Source organism: Lepus europaeus, chromosome 18 (assembly GCF_033115175.1).
Source record: "Lepus europaeus isolate LE1 chromosome 18, mLepTim1.pri, whole genome shotgun sequence".
Taxonomy (NCBI): Eukaryota; Metazoa; Chordata; class Mammalia; order Lagomorpha; family Leporidae; genus Lepus; species Lepus europaeus.
The window spans coordinates 75440103-75463131 of record NC_084844.1 but is presented as its reverse complement, the minus strand read 5'-3'; the positions used below and the strand labels follow the sequence as shown (position 1 = coordinate 75463131).

Here is a 23029-nt window from a genome sequence, read left to right as displayed (position 1 = left end):
CCCTCTCTTCAAGAGTTTTAATACCATTTGGAACCAATGGAGGAAATACTGGGAAACTGACTATTTCTAAATCAATCTGTAATTCACTAAGCATCACACAGTCCTGGGAAAACATACCAGGAATTTGGACCCTTGAACACATTGTGCGTGCACTGACAAACGCCAGCCAAGAGGAAGCACATCCCCATTCTGGCCATACAAGTCACTTTTGAGAGAAAGAACAGGCGCCATCTGGGAACTCACTGCTAGGAACTCAACTCCCACCTGTCCCCTTCTGCATTCTCAGAGAAAATCTGAAAAACAAGCAGGCAGAGACAACCATGGAGAAAGAAGCTGGGAAATCCAGTCTTGTCCACGATTCCCAGGCACACCAGTCATGAATCCCTAAGCCTTCCCTAAACCATAAATCCCTAAACCTCCCCTGGGAGTGACTGTCCAAACCAAAGCTGAATGTACATGTGGAGTACTCCAAGAAACACAGGGCAACCCTCATCTCTCCCACCGCCAAATACAGAGGGCTTTGGCTATTGCTGCTCATAAAGCATATATGCATTGTCCCAATTTACATACCAGATTTTCAAAACTTAGCTGTATATGTTAGATATAATTAGCACTCAAAGATTTCATTCACTCCCTCCTTATAACTGCAAATCCTGTGCAAATGTGGCACATATGACGTGGGCACTTGTCTCCAAATCTAAGAAATCACTGTCAATTTCTTTCAGATTTAGTCATCCTTGGTTTGATGCAATATCCTTTTTATGTTCCCACATTCATCCTAGAACTCTGCAGCCTCAGACCCTCCCCACCCAAAGTTGCTTCCCAACCCTCTGAAGACAACTGACCTCAGCCACCCTCACTCATCTGCATCTGGATTCAGATAACGTTGGTCCCTCAGTTCTGAACATGACATCTTCCCTCTACTCCATGGATTTGGATTTCTGCCCAGGCAACTATGGAATCATTTCATGATCCCTTCAACAGGAAAGTAGCAGGTACACTCATGTCTCAATTTAAGTGTTGTATCCTAAGAATCCTGAATGGCAGCAAGGGTCATAAAATAAAGAGGAAAGGTGTCAGGGCAAATGTAATCTGCTGCTATTCTAGTACATTGATAACACTTGATATTCTAGTACATTGATAACAAAAGTGTGTCTAGTATTAATGGCCATTATGAGCAGCAACATCCTGCATCTCATATTAGCATATGTGAGGCACTTGTAAACCACATTTCTTCTGTTGAACACATTGTTAATAATCAGCTGTACTATTTGGGTAAATGTTGACTATGGGTCATTATAAAGAGTGAGATTAATTCAATCTTTCATCTTAGATGCCTGAAAGGAAAAAATAAAAGCTCTACTGAGTTTTCCCATGGGTTTTGCACTTATTTATTTATTTATTTAAAAAGCAGTTACAGAGAGGCAGAGGCAGAGAGAGATAGGTCTTTCACCCACTGGTTCACTCCCAAGAAGACCACAATGGCCGGAGCTGCACCGATCTGAAGCCAGGATCCAGGGGCTTCTTCCCAGTCTCCCACATGGGTGCAAGGGCCCAAAGATTTGGGCCATCTTCTACTGCTTTCCCAGGCTATAACAGAGAGCTGGATTGGAAGTGGAGCAGCCAGGATTCAAACCAGAACCCATATGAGATGCCAGCACTGCAGGCAGCAGTTTTACTCAATATGCCATATAGGCATTGGCCCCTATATATTTATTTTTTAATCATCAAAGTAAACCAGCTATTTAGGATTCATTACTCAATTCCAAATGAGGAAAGCTGCAGCTCACAAAGCTTTCATAATACAAAAATTCTGCATGGCTTAATTGTGACCTGGCTAGAGTTTGGATTGAGGTCTGCCTCCTTCTGGAGCTCAGATCCCTAAACATATCCATCACCTTCAAGGGTACATATGAAACCTGAGTTTTAGCTAAAATGTCACTTTCTAGTTTATTCACACTATCATTTCACATACCTCACTTCCGGTACCACAAAGAAGTCCCTTGTATTAGATACACTCCCATCAGCCCCACCCTCTCCTCATTCGGACTTCCCAGTTCAATCCAGCCACTCATGTGACCCTGGATGACTGCATATTCGATTCACCACATCTATTCATTAAGAACGTAGGCCTTGGGGCTGACACTGTGGTGTAGCAGGTAAAGTCAATGCCTATAGTGCTGGCATCCCATATGGGCACTGGTTTGAGTTCCAGCTGCTCTACTTCCGATGCAGCTCTCTGCTATGCCCTGGGAAAGCAGTAGAAGATGGCTTAAGTGCTTGGGCCCCTGTACCCATGTGGGAGAGCTGGAAGAAGCTTCAGATCAGCACAGCTCCAGCCATTGTAGCCATCAGGAGAGTGAACCAGAGGATGGAAGACCTCTCTCCCTCCCTCTCTCTCTCCCTCCCTCCCTCCCTCTCTGTAACTCTGCCTTTCAAATAAATAAATAAATCTTTAAAAAAAAGAATCTAGGCCATGGAACCTGGAACCATGGATGAGACACCTCTTGGGAAGTCATGTCCCATTCCAGGGCTCTGGGCTGGAGTCTTGGTTCCACTCTTTGTTTGATTCCTGATGCTGTGCCCACTATGAGGTAGCAGGTGATGGTTCAAGTATTTGGGTCCCTGCTATCCACATGAGAGACCTGGACTGAGTTCCTGGTGCCTGGCTCCTGCCTTCAGCCTGATCTTGTCCAAGCTGTTACTGGCCTTTGTTGGGAGGCTCACTGGATGGGAGCTCTCTCTCTGTGTTTGTTTTGTCTCTGCCTCTCAGCATTTCAAATAAATGAAAATTGATAAAAATTTGAAAGAAGAACCTGAGTCTCCTGTCAGTATGTGCCACTAAGGTGGCTGCAAGAGTTCTGATTATGCTATTGATCCAGATATACTTAAATTCCTTAATATACATCTGGAAACGACTTTATCTAGCAAATTAGATCGCTTTTCTACCTTCCATGAATATTTCAAGCTTTCTTCAATGCATTTTGAATTCCACCTATTCTCATAGTACTGCTCACATTTTTCCTATACAGGTGAAATATATAATTTGAAAAAAATCCCTCTGTGTATCACATAATATTTTAAAATATTCCTGCATTTTCATTTTTATTATTGTATCTGAAAGATCATATTTACCCTACATAACTCCCTTTTTGAATTTTTAAAATAATTTATATCCCTTCTGCTACTGACAATCTATATCCCCACTATCATTAACTCTTTCATCACATCACTAGCCATCCACCCATCATTTAAACTCACTAAGTTTCCTTGAGCTTTGAAGGAAATCTCCTCAGCATTTAATTTCCAAAGCTCCAGTACCATCTCTTTCTTTCCCTTCAAAATGAGACTGAAAGAGCAGTTACCTTCATCCTATATTGCTCTCCACTTTAGATTTACAAGGATAACCAATGATTTCCTCATTCCTAAGGTTGATTTGTATATTAATTCATTGTAATAAAATAGCAATTGCCCTACAATAAAATTTTTATATTTATTTAATTTTATTTGAATGACAGACAGGGTCAGAGAGTGACATACAGAGAAACAAAGAGAGGTCTCCCATCTGCTAGCTCACGACCAAAACCATACAAAAGTTGGGGGACTGGAGCAAGTCAAATGTAGGATCTGGGAACCCAGTCCAGATTTCCCTGGGCAGGAATCCAACTAGTTTACCCTCTACCTGTTGTCTCCTAGGGTATGCATGAGCAGGAAGCTAGAATCTGGAGAAGAGCCAGTACTCAAACACAGACACTCTGATGTTCTGGACCTGATTTACGGGCAGACTCTGACCTGGCTGGGGGGGTCCTCTTCTCGCCCCTCCTCCCCGCCGTGCAGGTCCTCAAGCTGGTGCTGCTGTTCTACCTGAAGAAGACCAGCCTGCTGGCCAACTGCCAGGCCCCCGGCAGACCCTGGCTGGCGTCGCGCATGCGCACCGTCTTCTGCTTGCTGCTCTGCTTCCCGTCTTTCCTGGGAGCCGCTGTCTTCTTCTGCTACGCCGTCTGGCAGGTGAAGGCTTCGGGCGCGTGCGGCCCGTTCCGGACCCTGGGCGCCGTGTATGAGGCGGGCACGGCGTGGGTGCGCCGCCTGGAGCTGGCGGGCCCCAGCGCGTCATGGCTGCCCTGGGCGCACCGCTACCTGGTGGAGAACACCTTCTCCCTCTTCCTGGCGTCGGCGCTGCTGCTGGCTGTCATCTACCTCAACATCCAGGTGGTGAAGGGCCAGCGAGAGGTCATCTGCCTGCTCAAGGAGCAGATCCGCAACGAGGGGGAAGACAAAGTCTTCTTGATTAACAGGCTCCACTCCGTCTATGAGAGCCAGGAGCGCAGGGCTGCTGGAGCCGAGGAGCCTGCGACACCCCCGGCCCTGCTCACAGATGGACGGGACGCTGCCTGCTGGGACAGCTAGGGCCTCCCAGGATGCTTCACCCCAGCTGCCCTCTTCCCAGACCGCCGGCGTGGCACAGTCTCCTGCAAGCTGCGGCCAAGTTGGACTCTGCCCCCCTGGGACTCTATTTATTCTCCTTAAATCGGTTTTGCAGTGGAAAAAAAAAAGATGCTATCCCAAGCAGCATCTTAATCACAGCACCAACAACTTCGGTGTTTCTTTCACCTTCAGTGTTTCTTTCTTCATGTCCCTTGGAACTTATTTTTTAAAAATAACTAGAAACGGGAAAAAAAAATGGCTGGTGCCGCAGCTCACTAGTATCCCATATGGATGCTGGGTTCTAGCCCCGGTTGCTCCTCTTCCAGTCCAGCTCTCTGCTGTGGCCCGGGAAGGCAGTGGAGGATGGCCCAGGTCCTTGGGTCCTGCACCCACATGGGAGACCAGGAGAAGCACCTGGCTCCTGGCTTCAGATCAGTGCAGCGTCTCGGCCACACTGTGCCACTATGGTGGCCATATAGGGAGTGAACCAATGGAAGGAAGACCTTTCTCTCTGTCTCTCTCTCTCTTACTGTCTGACTCTGCCTGTCAAAAAAGAAAAAAATAATAACCAGAAACACCATTTGGGACCATTATATTTCCTAGCCTTTTTGACATCTCAAGGTTCCTGAATGTCTTAAAATTAACCTACTCATGGGGCCGGTGCTGTGGCATAGTAAGTTAAGCATCTGCCTGCAGCACCGGCATCCTATATGGGCACGGGTTTGAGTCCCAGCAGCTCCACTTCCAATCCAACTCCCTGTAATGGACTGGGAAAGCAGTAGAAGATGGCCCAAATTCTTGGACCCCTGCACCTGTGTGAGAGACCTGGAAGAAGCTCCTGGCTGCTAGCTTTGGAAGAGCCAATATCCAGCAGTTGTGGCCATTTGGGGAATGAACCAGCGGATGTTAAGACCTCTCTCTCTCTCTCTCTCTGTGAAAACCCACTCTCTGTTTTAACTCTACCTCTCAGGTGAAAAAATAAATCTATTTTAAAAATTAATCTGCTCATTCCTTCTCAGTATTCTTGGAAAGATCTTCCTCAATCAACAATGGAAAAAGTCAAGACGCAGTCCTAACCCTTGTTCTCTTTTTACTCATCATCATCTTCAAATTCCCCTGATTTATTCAATTGCTTCAATTTCTTCCATTGTGTTCTTTATGATAGCAAATGTCTTCAATACTCAAGGAAGATTTACATTATAAGGTTTAATCTCTACTTGTATTAGAGACCTGACAGGAAGTGTGAGGGCCCTTCAAAAAGTTCAAGAAAAAATATAATAGAATTAAAAGATAAGTTCATTGGGAAGCTATGAACACTTTGCATCATATACATTTGTTGCTAACTTGTTCAAGACCTCACATATCCATGAATTTCAAAACTGGCACCTAAATAAACATCTTTTAACACCATTTACTACAAAATTCTGGAAAATCTATTGGCTTTTATTTAGTTTGAAATGCAAAGATACAAAGAGATAGAAGGGAAGGGAGGGTACAGATATTTCTGATCTGCTAGTTCACTCCCAAAATGCCTGGAATAGCTGGTGGTAGGCCAGGCCAAATTGAAGAGCTAAAAACTCATTCCAAGACTCCCACGAGAGAGGCAGTGATATAATGATTTGCCCAACAACGATGCCACCCTGGCTGTATACTACCCGTTACCTGGAATTTGATGTGGGAATCACAAGTGACATTTTAACTGACATTTACACCTTTTTTCAAATATCCTCATATTTCTCAAACCTTAGAAATCAATTCATATCCCAAATGCAAATACCTTCTTGAATATCCAATCTTTCATAGTGGCTCCAGTAGATATCCAGGGGTTCACCTGTAACACTATCTCTAAGAACCATACAAACACAATCAAAGTTTGTTATCTCTGCAAAGAGCACTAACAACACAATTTATTTCTATCCTGATTTCCAAACACATACTCCTACCCCAAACACACTAAGATGGAGGCTCAGGTTAAATGTCTATCCTTCAGAGATCCCTGCCTCAAATTCCTACCAGTCTAAGACTTCCATCCCTTCCTCTTCATTGTTATTGGGACTTTCCAGTTGGGTAACTAATGATACATTTATCCATTTGCTTGCTTATTTCTTCTTTGCACACATGCCCACAGACTTCTGCAGAACAGTTTTCTCCAGAACCATGAGACACACTCGTTTTTTACTAATCCTTAGGAATTATAAATCCACAGAAAGTCAATGTGCACAATAACCTAACCTGTTCTCAATATTCTGCTACCCTGTGGCAGCAGATTCAACAATCTTCTACAGATTCAAACAATTTTGAAATTTCAATTCAGCTAATTTGAAATTTTGAAATATTCCTAGGTCAATTTTCCTCCAGTATTCCAAAAAACAAAACAGCCAGAAAAAGCTCTGCAAATGAGTCCCTATTGATTTTGCACACACTTCTCAGTGCAGGCTTCACTTTCCCTCTAGAAGCACAAAGCTGTGAACTCCTTTTTTTATTTGACAGTAGAGTTAGACAGTAAGAGAGAGAGAAAGGTCTTCCCTCTGTTGGTTCACCCCCCCAAATGGCCGCTATGACTGGAGCTACGCCAATCCGGAGCCAGGAGCCAGGTGCTTCTTCCTGGTCTCCCATGCGGGTGCAGGGGCCCAAACACTTGGGCCATCCTCCACTGCCTTCCCGGGCCACAGCAGAGAGCTGGACTGGAAGAGGAGCAACCGGGGCTAGAACCCAGCATCCATATGGGATACCGGCGCTGCAGGCGGAGGATTAACCGAGTGAATCACAGTGCCGGCCCCAGGTGTGAACACCTTCATTATGAACTTCAGAAGCCAATCAGTGGACAAACCTAAAGACACACCCCACATAACCTGAAGGAAATCAAGAGGAATGTCATCTAGTTACGGGCTCCTTAACAACCTTTTCCTTTTAATTGAATTTTGTGAAGTACTTAGACAGACAAAGCACAATGGGTCTTTTCAAACTGTCACACTTCTAAATACCCTGACTTTGTCCAGGGCCTTGTGGATTTTTCCCTGCTCAGGTAACTATATCACTTAATTTTGAGAGTACCACTGTTTATCCTTAAATGAGGTTAAGCTACTAGTGGCTCTAAGGCTTTCTGCCTCAAAATAGATCTAAATAAGGGGTGTATACTATCAGAGATGTCCAACATTTCATGCTGTATAAGCATAACTATCTTTTCATTTCACCTTGCAGGCATCTCATCAATTCTTGAAGCCACTGATTGCATCATCACAATTATTAATGTAAAACCACCTGTGATATCTCAATATGAAACATCACTCTTTGTGTGATCAGTATTAATTACAGCAGCATTCCTATTGTTATCTCTCCTAGTGCTAGCAGTACAAATTATAATACTCTTAACATACTTAAACCTAAACACCACTGTCTTTGAGTCAGCTAGAGAAGTATACCCGATTTTATACCAACCACCTATTCTGATTCTTTGACCACCCAGAAAGTATCTATTTTTAACCTACCTGGTTTTGGACTCATTTCAGACATTGTAATCTATTATCCTGGAAAAAATAACCAGTTGAGTACACAGAAATATTACAAGCTGAAACATAAATTGGCTTTGTTGGGATTTATGGTCTCAGCTTATCATATATTTACAATGGGATAGAAACTGCCATCTGAGCATGTTTCACATCAACTACCATAAATATTGCAAGCCACACAGGAGAAAAATATTTCACTGACGAGCAACCTTACATGCATGTAATGTTAAATAATTTTTCCAGTCACACTACAACTTGGATTTCCTATTTACTATCAGAGCATTAACAGAAATTGTTCTATCCAATGCATTCCTAGATATCATTCTTCATGATGCATATCATGTTGGAGCACATTTCCATTAATTATTTTCTACAGGAGCTCTATTCACAATGTAGAATGACTCACTCATTGATTACCATTGTTTTCAGGATATATACTCAATTCTACAAAACTAAAATTTACAATTCTATTTGTAGTTGTAAATATAATATTTTCCCACAATATCTTCTGTGATGATCTTCCAGTTATCCTGATACATACACAACATGAAATAGTGACTTATCAATGAGCTCCTTTCTTTTATTTTTATTATTTACATATTCTTTATCATTCTTTAGTATTACTATAGTAACAATTTATTATTATTTGAGAAGCTTCTATGTCAAAATGAGAATTGTGATTGACCTCTCAACCACAGTCCTTGAACAGCTATACACATCTGAAGAGCCAGCTAATGTAAAAGCCTAAATTAAGAAAGGAAACAATCAAGCCTCCTACAACTGGTTTCAGGCCCACATTAACCACTATGACTTTCTCAATAAAAATATTAGTAAAAACATTACATGAATTGTCAGATGTTAATTTATAGATTGAAGTACTTTATATCTTTATGGCAAATCCACTGCAACTAGGACTTCAAGACGTTACATCATCTGTTACAGAAAAACTATTACAGTCTCATGATTACACACTAACAATCATATTCTTTTTTTTTGACAGGCAGAGTTAGACAGTGAGAGACAGAGAGAAAGGTCTTCTTTTTCTGTTGGTTCACCCCTCAAGTGGCTGCTAAGGCCAGTGCGTTGCGGCCGGTGCACTGCGCTGATCCAAAGCCAGGAGCCAGGTGCTTCCTCCTGGTCCCCCACGCAGGTGCAGGGCCCAAGCGCATGAGCCATCCTCCACTGCACTCCCGGGCCACAGCAGAAAGCTGGACTGGAAGAGGAGCCACTGGGACAGAATCTGGCGCCCCAACCGGGACCAGAACCCGGTGTGCTGGCACCACAGGTGGAGGATTAGCCTAGTGAGCCTCAGCGCCGGCCATAATCGTATTCTTAATTAGCTCTTTAGTTTGTTATATTATTTCACATATATTCACAACCGAATTAACCCATACAAATACTATAAGTGCCTAATAAGTAAGGAATACTTATTTCACCATCTATTATTCTAACCTTAATTTCCCTTTCATCCTTACCAGTTTCACATATAATAGATGAAATTAACAACTCTTCCCTAACTATAAAAATTATAGGACAGCAATGATACTGAAGTTATGAATATAAAGACTATCAAGACTTAAACTTTGATTCCTAGGATGGCTACAACAGATGTAAAACCAAGAAAACTACAACTGCTTGAAGTAGTCCTAAATATAGAAATACCAATCTGTATACTAATTTCACTTGGAGATGTCTTAAACTCACCATTCATCCCATCATTAGGTCTAAAAACAACAACAATCCAGTATGTCTGAATCGAGCATCCCTAAATTTCACTCAGCCAGGTCATTATTATGGCGAATGCTCCATAATTTGTCCAACCATAGCATCATGCCTATTGTCTATTAGTGCCAATAAAACACTCTGAAAAGCAATCAATCTTTGTTACAATATCATTATGCAGATAATTAGCATAAATGTTTTAAGTTAATGATTGAGAGCAATCACCTGTCCATAATGAAATGCTACAATTAGATACAACATGATTTATTTCTAATATTTTAACAGCAGCAACACTATTTAAATCAACTAACATACTCCAATTATATCTACTCCCATAACCCCACACCAAGGGAGAGTCATCCAAAGATGAAACTCCATGGGAAGAAAAATAAACAAAAATGTATTCTTCTCAGATCTGGAAAAATGATGCTGAAATTCATATGGAGGCACAGAAGACCTTGAATAGCCAAAGCAATCTTGTACAACAAAAACAAAGCTGGAGGCATCACAATACCAGATTTCAGGACATACTACAGGGCAGTTGTTATCTAAACAGCATGGTACTGGTACAGAAACAGATGGGTAGACCAAATGGAACAGAATAGAAACACCAGAAATCAATCCAAACATCTACAGACAACTTATATTTGATCAAAGATCCAAATCTAATCCCTGGAGTAAGGACAGTCTATTCAATAAATGGTGCTGGGAAAACTGGATTTCCACTTGCAGAAGCTTGAAGCAAGACCCATACCTTTCACCTTACACAAAAATTAACTCAACGTGGATTAAAGACCTAAATCTACAACCCGAAACCATCAAATTATTAGAGAGCATTGGAGAAACCCTGCAAGATATAGGTACAGGCAAAGACTTCTTGGAAAAGACCCCAGGAGCACAGGCAGTCAAAACCAAAATTAACATTTGGGATTGCATCAAATTGAGAAGTTTCTGTACTTCAAAAGAAACAGTCAGGAAAGTGAAGAGGCAACCGACAGAATGGGAAAAAATATTTGCAAACTATACTACAGATAAAGGGTTGATAACCAGAATCTACAAAGAAATCAAGAAAATCCACAACAACAAAACAAACAACCCACTGAAGAGATGGGCCAAGGACCTCAATAGACATTTTTCAAAAGGGGAAATCCAAATGGCCAACAGACACATGAAAAAATGTTCAAGATCACTAGCAATCAGAGAAATGCAAATCAAAACCACAATGATGTTTCAACTCACCCCATTGAGAATGGCTCACATTCAGAAATCAACCAACAACAGATGCTGGAGAGGATGTGGGGAAAAAGGGACACTAACCCACTGTTGGTGGGAATGCAAACTGGTAAAGCCACTATGGAAGTCAGTCTGGAGATTCCTCAGAAACCTGAACATAACCCTACCATGCAACCCAGCCATCCCACTCCTTGGAATTTACCCAAAGGAAAATAAATTAGCTAATAAAAAAGCCATCTGCACCTTAATGTTTATTGCAGCTCAATTCACAATAGCTAAGACCTGGAACCAACCCAAATGCCCATCAACAGTAGACTGGATAAAGAAATTATGGGACATGTACTCCATAGAATACTATACAGCAGTAAGGAACAATGAAACCCAGTCATTTGCAACAAGATGGAGGGATCTGGAAAACATCATGCTCAGTGAATTAAGCCAGTCCCAAAGAGACAAATATCATTTGCTTTCCCTGATCGGTGACAAATGAGCACCAAAGGGGAAACCTGTTGAACTGAAATGGACACTATAAGAAACAATGACCTGATCAGCTCTTGTCCTGACTCTAGATGTACAATGTAATACTTTATCCTTTTTAGTATTTGTTGTTGTTGTTGTTCTAGTACTAGTGGTTGAACTCTGTAATTAACACACAATTATTCTTAGGTGTTTAAATTTTAACTGAAAAGTGATCCCTGTTAAATTTAAGAGTGGAAAAAGAGAGGGAGGAGATGTACAATTTGGGGCATGCTCAATCAGTCTTGCCCCAAATGGTGGAGTTAGAAATGTGCCAAGGGATTCCAATACAATCCCATCAAGGTGGCATGTACCAATGCCATCTCACTAGTCCAAATGATCAATTTCAGCTCACAATTGATGGCTCTGATAGGTCTAAGAGTCAAAGGGATCACACAAACAAGACAAGTGTCTGCTAATTCTGATAGAATCAAAAAGGGAGAGAAGGATCCAACATGGGAAGTGGGATACACAGCAGACTCATAGAATGGCAGACGTCCTAAACAACACTCTGGCCTCAGAATCAGCCCTTAAGGCATTCGGATCTGGCTGAAGAGCCCATGAGAGTATTGTAGGCATGGAAAGCCAAGATACCATGGAAAAGAAAAAAAAAGAAGAAGACCTAAATGAAAGATCTCTGTGAGTGAGATCCCAGTGGAAAGAACGGGGGCATCAAAGAAGGAGGTACCTTTCTCTGAAGGGAGGAGAGAACTTCCACTTTGACTATGACCCTATCAGAATAAGATCAAAGTTAGCGAACTCTAAAGGCTTCCATAGCCCTGGAAACTCATGACTAGAGCCTAGGGAGATTACGGACGCCATGAACAAGAGTGTCAAATTGTTAAGTCAGCAACAGGAGTCACTGTGTACTTACATCCCATGTGGGATCTGTCCTTACTGTGTTGTCTAATGTGCAGAGATGCTATAACTAGTACTGAAACAGTATTTTTACACTTTGTGTTTCTGTGTGGGTACAAACTGATGAGATCTTTACTAATTATATACTGAATCGATCTTCTGTATATAAAGATAATTGGAAATGAAAAAAAAAACCTGGTGTTAAATTGGAAATGGCATAGAAAATTATTTTTTTTAAAAAATATTATGTAGGATCTCTGTCTTTAATGTGCTGTACACTGTTATTGAATGCTATAACTAGTAATCCAAAGGTAGTTTATTCACTTTGTGTTGCTGTATGGGGGCAAATTGTTGAAATCTTTACCTAATATATACTAAACTGATCTTCTGTATATAAAGAGAATTGAAAATGAATCTTGATGTGAATGGAAGGGGAGAGGGAGCGGGAAAGGGGAGGGTTGCGGGTGGGAGGGAAGTTATGGGAGGGGGGAAGCCATTGTAACCCATAAGCTGTACTTTGGAAATTTATATTCCTTAAATAAAAGTTTAATAAATGAAAAAAAATAAAATAAAAAAAGATGACTATGCCTGCTCTTTTTTCATTTCTGTTGGCATGGTATAACTTTTTCCAGCCTTTCACTTTCAGTCTGTATGAATCATTGTTGGAAAGATGAGTTTCTTGCAAGCAGCAAAAAGATGGGTTTTGTTCCTTAACCCAATCAGCCAATCGGTATCTTTTAACTAGACAGTTCAGGCAATTAACATTTAATGTGAATATTGAGAAGGAGTAACTTTGCCCTGTCATTTGCCAAAGATATTTTCTAATACATGGGTTGAGATTCCTGTGATCTTTTGCTGTGAGTTTTCCTTCCTTTACCTTCTTTCATATTGGTGACCGTGTTTCTGTGTTTCCGTGTGTAACACATCTTTAAGCATCTTTTGCAGGGCTGGACGAGTGGCGACAAATTCTTTCAGTTTCTGTTTGCTGTGAAAGGTATTTATTTCGCCTTCATTCACAAATGAGAGCTTTGCAGGATATAATATTCTGTGCTGGCAGTTTTTCTCTCTTAGTACCTGGGCTATATCTCGCCATTCTCTCCTAGCTTGTAGGGTTTCTGATGAGAAGTCAGCTGTGAGTCTAATTGGAGATCCTCTGAGAGTAATCTGGCGTTTCTCTCTTGCACATTTTAGGATCTTTTCTTTGTGTTTCACTGTGGTGAGTTTGATTACGACGTGTCGTGGTGAGGATCTCTTTTGGTCATGTTTATTAGGGGTTCTATGAGCTTCCTGTACTAGGATGTCTCTGTCCTTCTCCAAACCTGGGAAATTTTCTGCTAGTATCTCACTAAAAAGGCCTTCTAATCCTTTCTCCCTCTCCATGCCTTCAGGAACTCCTAGAACCGGAATGATGGGTTTTTTAATAGTATCCTGTAGGTTCCTGACAGTATTTTTTAGATTTCTGATTTCTTCTTCTTTTCTTTGACTGTTTCCTTTCCTGTTCTCTGTCTTCTAATTCCAATATTCTCTCTTCTGCTTCACCCATTCTGTTTTTAAGGCTCTCTAATGTGTTTGTCATTTGATCTATTGAGTTCTTCATTTCATTGTGGTTTTTTTTTTTCACTATCTCAGTTTCATGTTCTACTAGTTGTTTCATTTCATTTTGATTCCTCCTCAATATTTCATTTTCATTGGAGAGATTTTCTATCTTGTCCATTAAGGATTTCTGTAGTTCAAGAATTTGTTTTTGAGAACTTCTTAATGTTCTTATCAATTTTTTAAATCCACTTCTTGCATTTCCTCTATCTCTTCATCTTCATAATCTTGAATTGGGGTTTCTTGTTCATTTGGGGGCATCATAGTGTCTTCCTTGCTCTTGTTACCTCAGTTTCTACATTTGTTGTTTGGCATGTTGGAGAATATTTATTTATTTTTTTTTTGCTGTGGTGTTTTTTTCTCGTTATACTATGCCTCTAAGTGGGCTGTCTGCTTTGTTGGATCCTTAGAGGCTGAGATGGCCAGAGAGCTCTGCTTGATTCTTCAGGTTTAAGGCTGTGCAAAAAGTGACTCACCCAGATTGTTCTCTCCCTTGCTCCCGTTCCCGCGCCAGCGAGATTCTGTGGCTCGGCTCTGCGGCTGGGCTTCCACACGGTGGGCGCCCTGTAGGTCCTCTGTGTCACATTTACTAGATCCGGAAGCATTTCCTCTGCAGTTTTTTTCTTGAGTCTTTTCCTAAGCCTACAATAATTCCACTTTTATTAAACTATATTTTCCCAGACTATCAGTGCACATCCTCACTATCCGCCATCTTGGCTCCACCCCCACTGACTTTTTTTTCATTATTAGAGCTTAATTTATTGATATATTTCTTCTTTTTTGCATTTTTAAAATTTTCTTAAACTTTTATTTATTGAATATAATTTTCTAAAGTACAACTTATGGGTTACAATGGCTTCCCCCCCCATAACTTCCCTCCCACCTGCAACCCTCCCCTTTCCCGCTCCCTCTCTCTTTCCATTCACATCAAGATTCATTTTCAATTCTCTTTATATACAGAAGATCGATTCAGTATATATTAAGTAAAGATTTCAACAGTTTGCACCCACATAGAAACAAAAAGTGATAAATGCTATTGGAGTAATAGTTATAGCATTAAATCCCAATGTACAGCACATTAGGGAAAGAGATCCTACATGAGGAGTAAGTGCACAGTGACTCCTGTTGTTGACTTAACAAATTGACACTCTTGTTTATGGCATCAGTAATCTCCCTAGGCTCTAGTCATGAGTTGCCAAGGCTATGGAAGCCTTTTGAGTTCACCAACTCTTATCATATTTAGACCAGGTCATAGTCAAAGTGGAAGTTCTCTCCTCCCTTCAGAGAAAGGTACCTCCTTCTTTGATGACCTGTTCTTTCCATTTGGATCTCACTCACGGAGATCTTTCATTTAGGTCTTTTTTTTTGACAGAGTGTCTTGGCTTTCCATGCCTGAAATACTCTCATGGGCTTTCAGCCAGATCCGGATGCCTTAAGGGCTGATTCTGAGGCCAGAGTGCTGTTTAGGACTTCTGTCATTCTAAGAGTCTGCTGTGTATCCCACTTCCCATGTTGGATCATTCTCTCCCTGTTTTGTTCTATCAGGTAGCATTTTCAGACACTTGTCTTGTTTGTGTGATCCCTTTGATTCTTAGTCCTATCATTCTGATCAATTGTGAACAGAAATTGATCACTTGGACTAGTGAGATGGCATTGGAACATGCCACCTTGATGGGATTGAATTGGAATCCCCTGGTATATTGCTAACTATACCATTTCAGGCACATCAGCTTGAGCATGTTCCAAATTGTACATCCCTTCCCTCTCTTATTCCCACTCTTATATTTAACAGGGATCACTTTTCAGTTAAGTTTCAACACTTAAGAATAACTGTGTATTAATTACAGAATTAAACCAATAGTATTAAGTAGAACAGACAAAAAATACACTAAGAGGGATAACGTATTAAATTGTTCATCAACAGTCAGGGCAAGGACTGATCAAGTCACTGTTTCTCATATTATCCCTTTCACTTCAACATGCTTCCTTTTTGGTGCTCGGTTAGTTGTCACCAATCAGGGAGAACATATGATATTTGTCCCTTTGGGACTGGCTTAATTCACTCAGCATGATGTTTTCCAGATTCTGCCATCTTGTTGCAAATGACCAGATTTCATTGTTTTTTTACTGCTGTATAGTATTCTATGGAGTACATATCCCATAATTTCTTTATCCAGTTTACTGTTGATGGGCATTTAGGTTGATTCCAGGTCTTAGCTATTGTGAATTGAGCAACAATAAACATTAAGGTGGAGATAGTTTTTTGTTTGCCAATTTAGTTTCCTTTGGGTAAATTCCAAGGAGTGGGATGGCTGGGTTGAATGGTAGGGTTATATTCAGGTTTCTGAGGAATCTCCAGACTGACTTCCATAGTGGCTTAACCAGTTTGCATTCCCACCAACAGTGGGTTAGTGTCCCTTTTTCCCCACATCCTCTCCAGCATCTGTTGTTGGTTGATTTCTGAATGTGAGCCATTCTCAATGGGGTGAGTTGAAACATCATTGTGGTTTTGATTTGCATTTCTCTGATTGCTAGTGATCTTGAACATTTTTTCATGTGTCTGTTGGCCATTTGGATTTCCTCTATGTGTTATAGAGGTCCTTGGCCCATCTCTTAAGTGGGTTGTTTGTTTTGATGTTGTGGAGTTTCTTGATCTCTTTGTAGATTCTGGTTATTAACCCTTTATCTGTTGCATAGTTTGCAAATATTTTTTCCCATTCTGTCGGTTGCCTCTTCACTCTCCTGACTGTTTCTTTTGCAGTACAGAAACTTCTCAATTTGATGCAATCCCAATAGTTAACTTTGGCTTTGACTGCCTGCACCTCCAGGGTCTTTTCCAGGAAGTCTTTGCCGGTGCCAATATCTTGCAGGGTTTTTCCACTGTTCTCTAATAATTTGATGGTGTCGGGTCATAGATTTAGGTCTTTAATCCATGTTGAGTGAATTTTTGTGTAAGGTGTAAGGAAGGGGTCTTGCTTCATGCTTCTGCACATGGAAATCCAATTTTCCCAGCATCATTTATTGAAGAAACTGTTCTTACTCCAGGGATTGGTTTTGGATCCTTGATCAAATATAAGTTGGCTGTAGATGTTTGGATTGGTTTCTGGTGTTTCTATTCAGTTCCATTGGTCTACCCATCTGTTTCTGTACCAGTACCATGCTGTTTTGATAACAACTGCCCTGTAGTATGTCCTGAAATCTGGTATTGTGATGCCTCTGGCTTTGTTTTTGTTGTACAAGATTGCTTTAGCTATTCGAGGTCTTCTGTGTCTCCATATGAATTTCAGCATCATTTTTTCCAGATCTGAGAAGAGTGTCTTCGGTATCTTGATTGGTATTGCATTGAATCTATAAATTGCTTTTGGGAGAATGGACATTTTGATGATGCTGATTCTTCCAATCCATGAGCATGGAAGATTTTTCCATTGTTTGGTTTCCTCTTCTATTTCTTTCTTTAAGATTTTGTAATTCTCATCGTAGAGATCTTTAACTTCCTTGGTTAAGTTTATTCCAAGGTATTTGTTTTGTGACTATTGTGAATGGGAATGATCTGAGAAGTTCTTCCTCGGCCATGGCATTTCCTGTATATACAAAGGCTGTTGATTTTTGTGCATTGATTTTATATCCTGCTACTTTTCCAAACTCTTCAATGAGTTCCAATAGTCTCTTAGCAGAGTTCTTTGGATCCCCTAAATAAAGAATCATATCATCTGCAAAGAGGGATAGTTTGAGTTCTTCCTTCCCAATTTGTATCCCTTTAATTTCTTTCTCTTGCCTGATGGCTCTGGCTAAAACTTCCAGAACAATGTTGAATAGCAGTGGTGAGTGTGGACATACCAGTCTGGTACCAGATCTCAGTGGAAATGCTTCCAACTTTTCCCCATTCAATAGGATGCTGGCCGTGGGCTTTGCATATATTGCTTTGATTGTATTGAGGAATGTTCCTTCTATACCCAATTTGCTTAGAATTTTCATCATGAAAGGGTGTTGAATTTTTTTATATTTTTTATTTAGTAAATATAAATTTCCAAAGTACAGTTTATGGATTACATTGGCTTCCCCCCCTCCATAATTTCACCCCCACTCACACCCCTCCCATCTCCCGCTCTCCCATTCCATTCACATCAAGATTCATTTTCAATTATCTTTACATTTTCTGCTAGTATCTCACTAAAAAGGCCTTCTAATCCTTTCTCCCTCTCCATTTTTCAGGAACTCCTAGAACCCGAATGTTGGGTTTTTTAATAGTATCCTGTAGATTCCTGACAGTATTTTTTAGATTTCTAATTTCCTCTTCTTTTCTTTGGTTTTCCTGTTTCCTTTTCTGTTCTCTGTCTTCTAATTCCGATATTCTCTCTTCTGCTTCACCCATTCTGTTTTTAAGGCTCTCTAATGTGTTTGTCATTTGATCTGTTGAGTTCTTCATTTCATTATGATTTCTTGTCACTATCACAGTTTCATGTTCTGCTAGTTGTTTCATTTCATTTTGATTCCTCATTAATATTTCATTTTCACGAGAGAGATTTTCTATCTTGTCCATTAAGGATTTCTGTAGTTCAAGAATTTGTTTTTGAGAACTTCTTAATGTTCTTATCAATTTTTTGAGATCTGCTTCTTGCATTTCTTCTATCTCATCATCTTCATAATCTTGAATCAGGGTGTCTTTTTCATTTGGGGTCATCATAGTGTCTTCCTTGTTCTTGTTACCTCAGTTTTTGCGTTTGTTGTTTGGCATGTTGGAGATATTTGGTTTCTTCACTCTGGTGTTTTTTCTTGTTATACTACAGCTCTAGATTAAGTGGACTGTCTGCTGCTTTCAATGGAGCCTTAGAGGCTTGAGATGAGTGTGGCCTGAGAGCTCAGTTTGGTTCCTCAGGGTTGCGGGTGTGCCAAAGGTGACACTCCCAGATTAGGCGTGGTAAATCTCTCTTTCTTTCATTCTTTTTTTTATTCAAAAGGGAAGTAATTCCGCACAGCTGAACCTAATTGGAGGTAGTTAGCAGGCGAATTATATACCCACAGGAGCCAGAGATTGGTAGCTTTTTCCAAGGACCACACAGGGAAGCTCAGCTGCCCTCAGTGTGGGCTCCAGTTCTCCTACAGTCTCCCACTGGGTTGCCAAGTTAGATCCTAATCTCCTGTTATCTCACCCCCCAGAGTCAGGTTTTTCTGCTAACTCAGGGCCAGTGCAGACCTGAGGTCGCCCTGCTTATGACGTTTGTCCAAAATGGCGCCTTCTCTTTGTCTTGCTCACCTTTGAGAGGTGAGCGGAGAGAGAGAAACTCGTGTCCGTATTGGTCACTTTCTCTCTCTCTCTCTCTCTTCTAGTTATCCTGGTGAACTTTTCCCCACGGAGTTTCAAGCCTCATTCCCTCTAGTCTCCTCTTTCCACTTGCCCGCCGGTGTCTCGGGCTATTGAGGTTCGGCTCACCTCGCGTTCCAGCGCTGGTGTGTTGAGTCTGCCGCTGGTGTCCCGAACTTGGGCTCCCACGCTCTCCACGCAGGTCCACTGTGAATCACTAGTTCCGGAAGAGTTTCCTCTGCTGTTTCTTCCCCTACTCTTCCTTGACCCTGCAGTATCTCCACTTTTATTAAACTGTCTCTTCCCGGACTATCAGTGTGCTCCCTTCCTATTCTGCCATCTTGCCGCTCTCATTTTTTCAATTATCTTTATATACAGAAGATTGATTCAGTATGTATTAAGTAAAGATTTCATCAGTTTGCAAGGGGTGTTGAATTTTATTGAATGCTTTCTCTGCATCTATTGAGATAATCATATGGTTTTTCTTCTGCAGTCTGTTAATGTGGTGTATCACATTGATTGATTTGCAAACATTGAACCATCTCTGCATACCAGGGATAAATCCCACTTGGTGTATGTGTATGATTTTTCTGATGTGTTGTTGTATTCTATTGGCGAGAATTTTATTGAGGATTTTTGCGTCTATATTCATCAGGGGTATTGGTCTGTAATTTTCTTTCATTGCTGCATCTTTTTCCGGCTTAGGAATTAAGGTGATGCCGACTTCATAGAAAGAATTTGGGAGGATTCCCTCTTTTTCGATTATTCTGAATAGTTTGAGAAGAATTGGAGTTAGTACTTCTTTAAATGTCTGGTAGAATTCAGCAGTGAATCCATCTGGTCCTGTGCTTTTCTTTGTTGCGAGGGCCTTTATTACTGTTTCAATTTCTGTGTCAGTTATGGGTCTATTTAGGTTTTTTATGTCTTCCTGGTTCAATTCAGGTAGATTGCATGTGTCCAAGAATCTGTCCATTTCTGATAGATTTCCCTGTTTGCTGGTATACAACTCTTTGTAGTAATTTCTGATGATTCTTTTTTTTTACTTTTATTTAATGAATATAACTTTCCAAAGTACAGCTCATGGGTTAGAATGGCTTCCCCCTCCCAAAACTTCCCTCCCACCCACAACCCTCCCCTTTCCCGCTCCCTCTCCCCTTCCAATCACATCATGATTCATTTTCAATTCTCTTTATATACAAAAGATCAGTTTAGTATAAATTAGGTAACGATTTCAACAGTTTGCCCCATATAGCAACACAGAGTGAAAAAAAATACTGTTGGAGTACTAGTTATTGCATCAAATAAGAGTGTACAGCACATTAAAGACAGAGATCCTACATATTATTTTTTTAAAAATTAATTAATTTTCTATGCCTTTTCCAATTTAACACCAGGTTTTTTTTTTCATTTCCAATTATCTTTATATACAGGAGATCGATTCTGTATATAATTAGTAAAGATCTCATCAGTTTGTACCCACGCAGAAACACAAAGTGTAAAAATACTGTTTCAGTACTAGTTATAGCATCACTGCACATTAGACAACACATTAAGGACAGTTCCCACATGGGATGTAAGTACACAGTGACTCCTGTTGCTGACTTAACAATTTGACACTCCTGTTCATGGCGTCAGTAATCTCCCTAGGCTCTAGTCATGAGTTGCCAGGGCTATGGAAGCCTTTAGGGTTCGCTGACTTTGATCTTGTTCCGATAGGGTCACAGTCAAAGTGGAAGTTCTCTCCTCCCTTCAGAGAAAGGTACCTCCTTCTTTGATGGCCCCGTTCTTTCCACTGGGATCTCACTCACAGAGATCTTTCATTTAGGTCTTCTTCTTTTTTTCTTTTCCATGGTATCTTGGCTTTCCATGCCTACAATGCTCTCATGGGCTCTTCAGCCAGATCTGAAAGCCTTAAGGGATGATTCTGAGGCCAGAGTGTTGTTTAGGACATCTGCCATTCTATGAGTCTGCTGTGTATCCCACTTCCCATGTTGGATCCTTCTCTCCCTTTTTGATTCTATCAGTTAGTATTAGCAGACACTTGTCTTGTTTGTGTGATCCCTTTGACTCTTAGACCTATCCATGCCATCGAATGTGAACCGAAATTGATCACTTGGACTAGTGAGATGGCATTGGTACATGCCACCTTGATGGGATTGTATTGGAATCCCCTGGCACATTAATAACTCCATCATTTGGGGCAAGACCGATTGTGCATGTCCCAAACTGTGCATCTCCTCCCTCTCTTTTCCCACTCTTAAATTTAACAGGGATCACTTTTCAGTTAAAATTTAAACACCTAAGAATAATTGTGTGTTAATTACAGAGTTCAACCACTAGTACTAGAACAACAACAACAACAACAACTACTAAAAAGGATAAAGTATTACATTGTACATCTAAAGTCAGGACAAGAGCTGATCTGGTCATTGTTTCTTATAGTGTCCATTTCAGTTCAACAGGTTTCCCCTTTGGTGCTCAATTGTCGCCAATCAGGGAAAGCAAATGATATTTGTCTCTTTGGGACTGGCTTAATTCACTGAGCATGATGTTTTCCAGATCCCTCCATCTTGTTTCAAATGACTGGGTTTCATTGTTCCTTACTGCTGTATAGTATTCTATGGAGTACATGTCCCATAATTTCTTTATCCAGTCTACTGTTGATGGGCATTTGGGTTGGTTCCAGGTCTTAGCTATTGTGAATTGAGCTGCAATAAACATTAATGTGCAGATGGCTTTTTTATTAGCCAAATTAATTTCCTTTGGGTAAATTCCAAGGAGTGGGATGGCTGGGTTGCATGGTAGGGTTATGTTCAGGTTTCTGAGGAATCTCCAGACTGACTTCCATAGTGGCTTAACCAGTTTGCATTCCCACCAACAGTGGGTTAGTGTCCCTTTTTCCCCACATCCTCTCCAGCATCTATTGTTGGTAGATTTCTGAATGTGAGTCATTCTCACCGGAGTGAGGTGAAACCTCATTGTGGTTTTGATTTGCATTTCTCTGATTGCTAGTGATCTTGAACATTTTTTCATGTGTCTGTTGGCCATTTGGATTTCCTCTTTGGAAAAATGTCTATTGAGGTCCTTGGCCCATCTCTTCAGTGGGTTGTTCTGTTGTTGTGGATTTTCTTGATTTCTATGTAGATTCTGGTTATCAACCCTTTATCTGTAGTATAGTTTGCAAATATTTTTTCCCATTCTGTCGGTTGCCTCTTCACTTTCCTGACTGTTTCTTTTGAAGTACAGAAACTTCTCAATTTGATGCAATCCCAAATGTTAATTTTGGTTTTGACTGCCTGTGCTCCTGGGGTCTTTTCCAAGAAGTCTTTGCCTGTACCTATATCTTGCAGGGTTTCTCCAATGCTCTCTAATAATTTGATGGTTTCGGGTCTTAGATTTAAGTCTTTAATCCACATTGAGTGAATTTTTGTGTAAGGTGAAAGGTATGGGTCTTGCTTCAAGCTTCTGCAAGTGGAAATCCAGTTTTCCCAGCACCATTTATTGAATAGACTGTCCTTATTCCAGGGATTAGTTTTGGACCTTTGATCAAATATAAGTTGTCTGTAGATGTTTGGATTGATTTCTGGTGTTTCTATTCTGTTCCATTGGTCTATCCATCTGTTTCTGTACCAGTACCATGCTGTTTTGATGACAACTGCCCTGTAGTATGCCCTGAAATCTGGTATTGTGATGCCTCCGGCTTTGTTTTTGTTGTACAAGATTGCTTTGGCTATTCGAGGTCTTCTGTGTCTCCATATGAATTTCAGCATTATTTTTTCCAGATCTGAGAAGAGTGTCTTCGGTATCTTGATTGGTATTGCATTGAATCTATAAATTGCTCTTGGGAGAATAGACATTTTGATGATATTGA

At 40.7% G+C, this 23029-nt stretch overlaps 1 protein-coding gene across 1 annotated transcript in view; it reads left to right on the top strand.

Annotated features, from left to right (window-relative positions):
- The window catches only part of LOC133747047 (leucine-rich repeat-containing protein 37A3-like), a 73888-nt gene extending 69481 nt beyond the window's left edge, over nt 1-4407 (top strand). The window contains exon 17 of the mRNA XM_062175178.1: nt 3785-4407. Within this exon, the coding sequence (XP_062031162.1) occupies nt 3785-4407 (623 nt within the window). The remainder of the gene's footprint in view (nt 1-3784) is intronic.
- The last annotated feature ends 18622 nt before the right edge of the window (nt 4408-23029 follow it).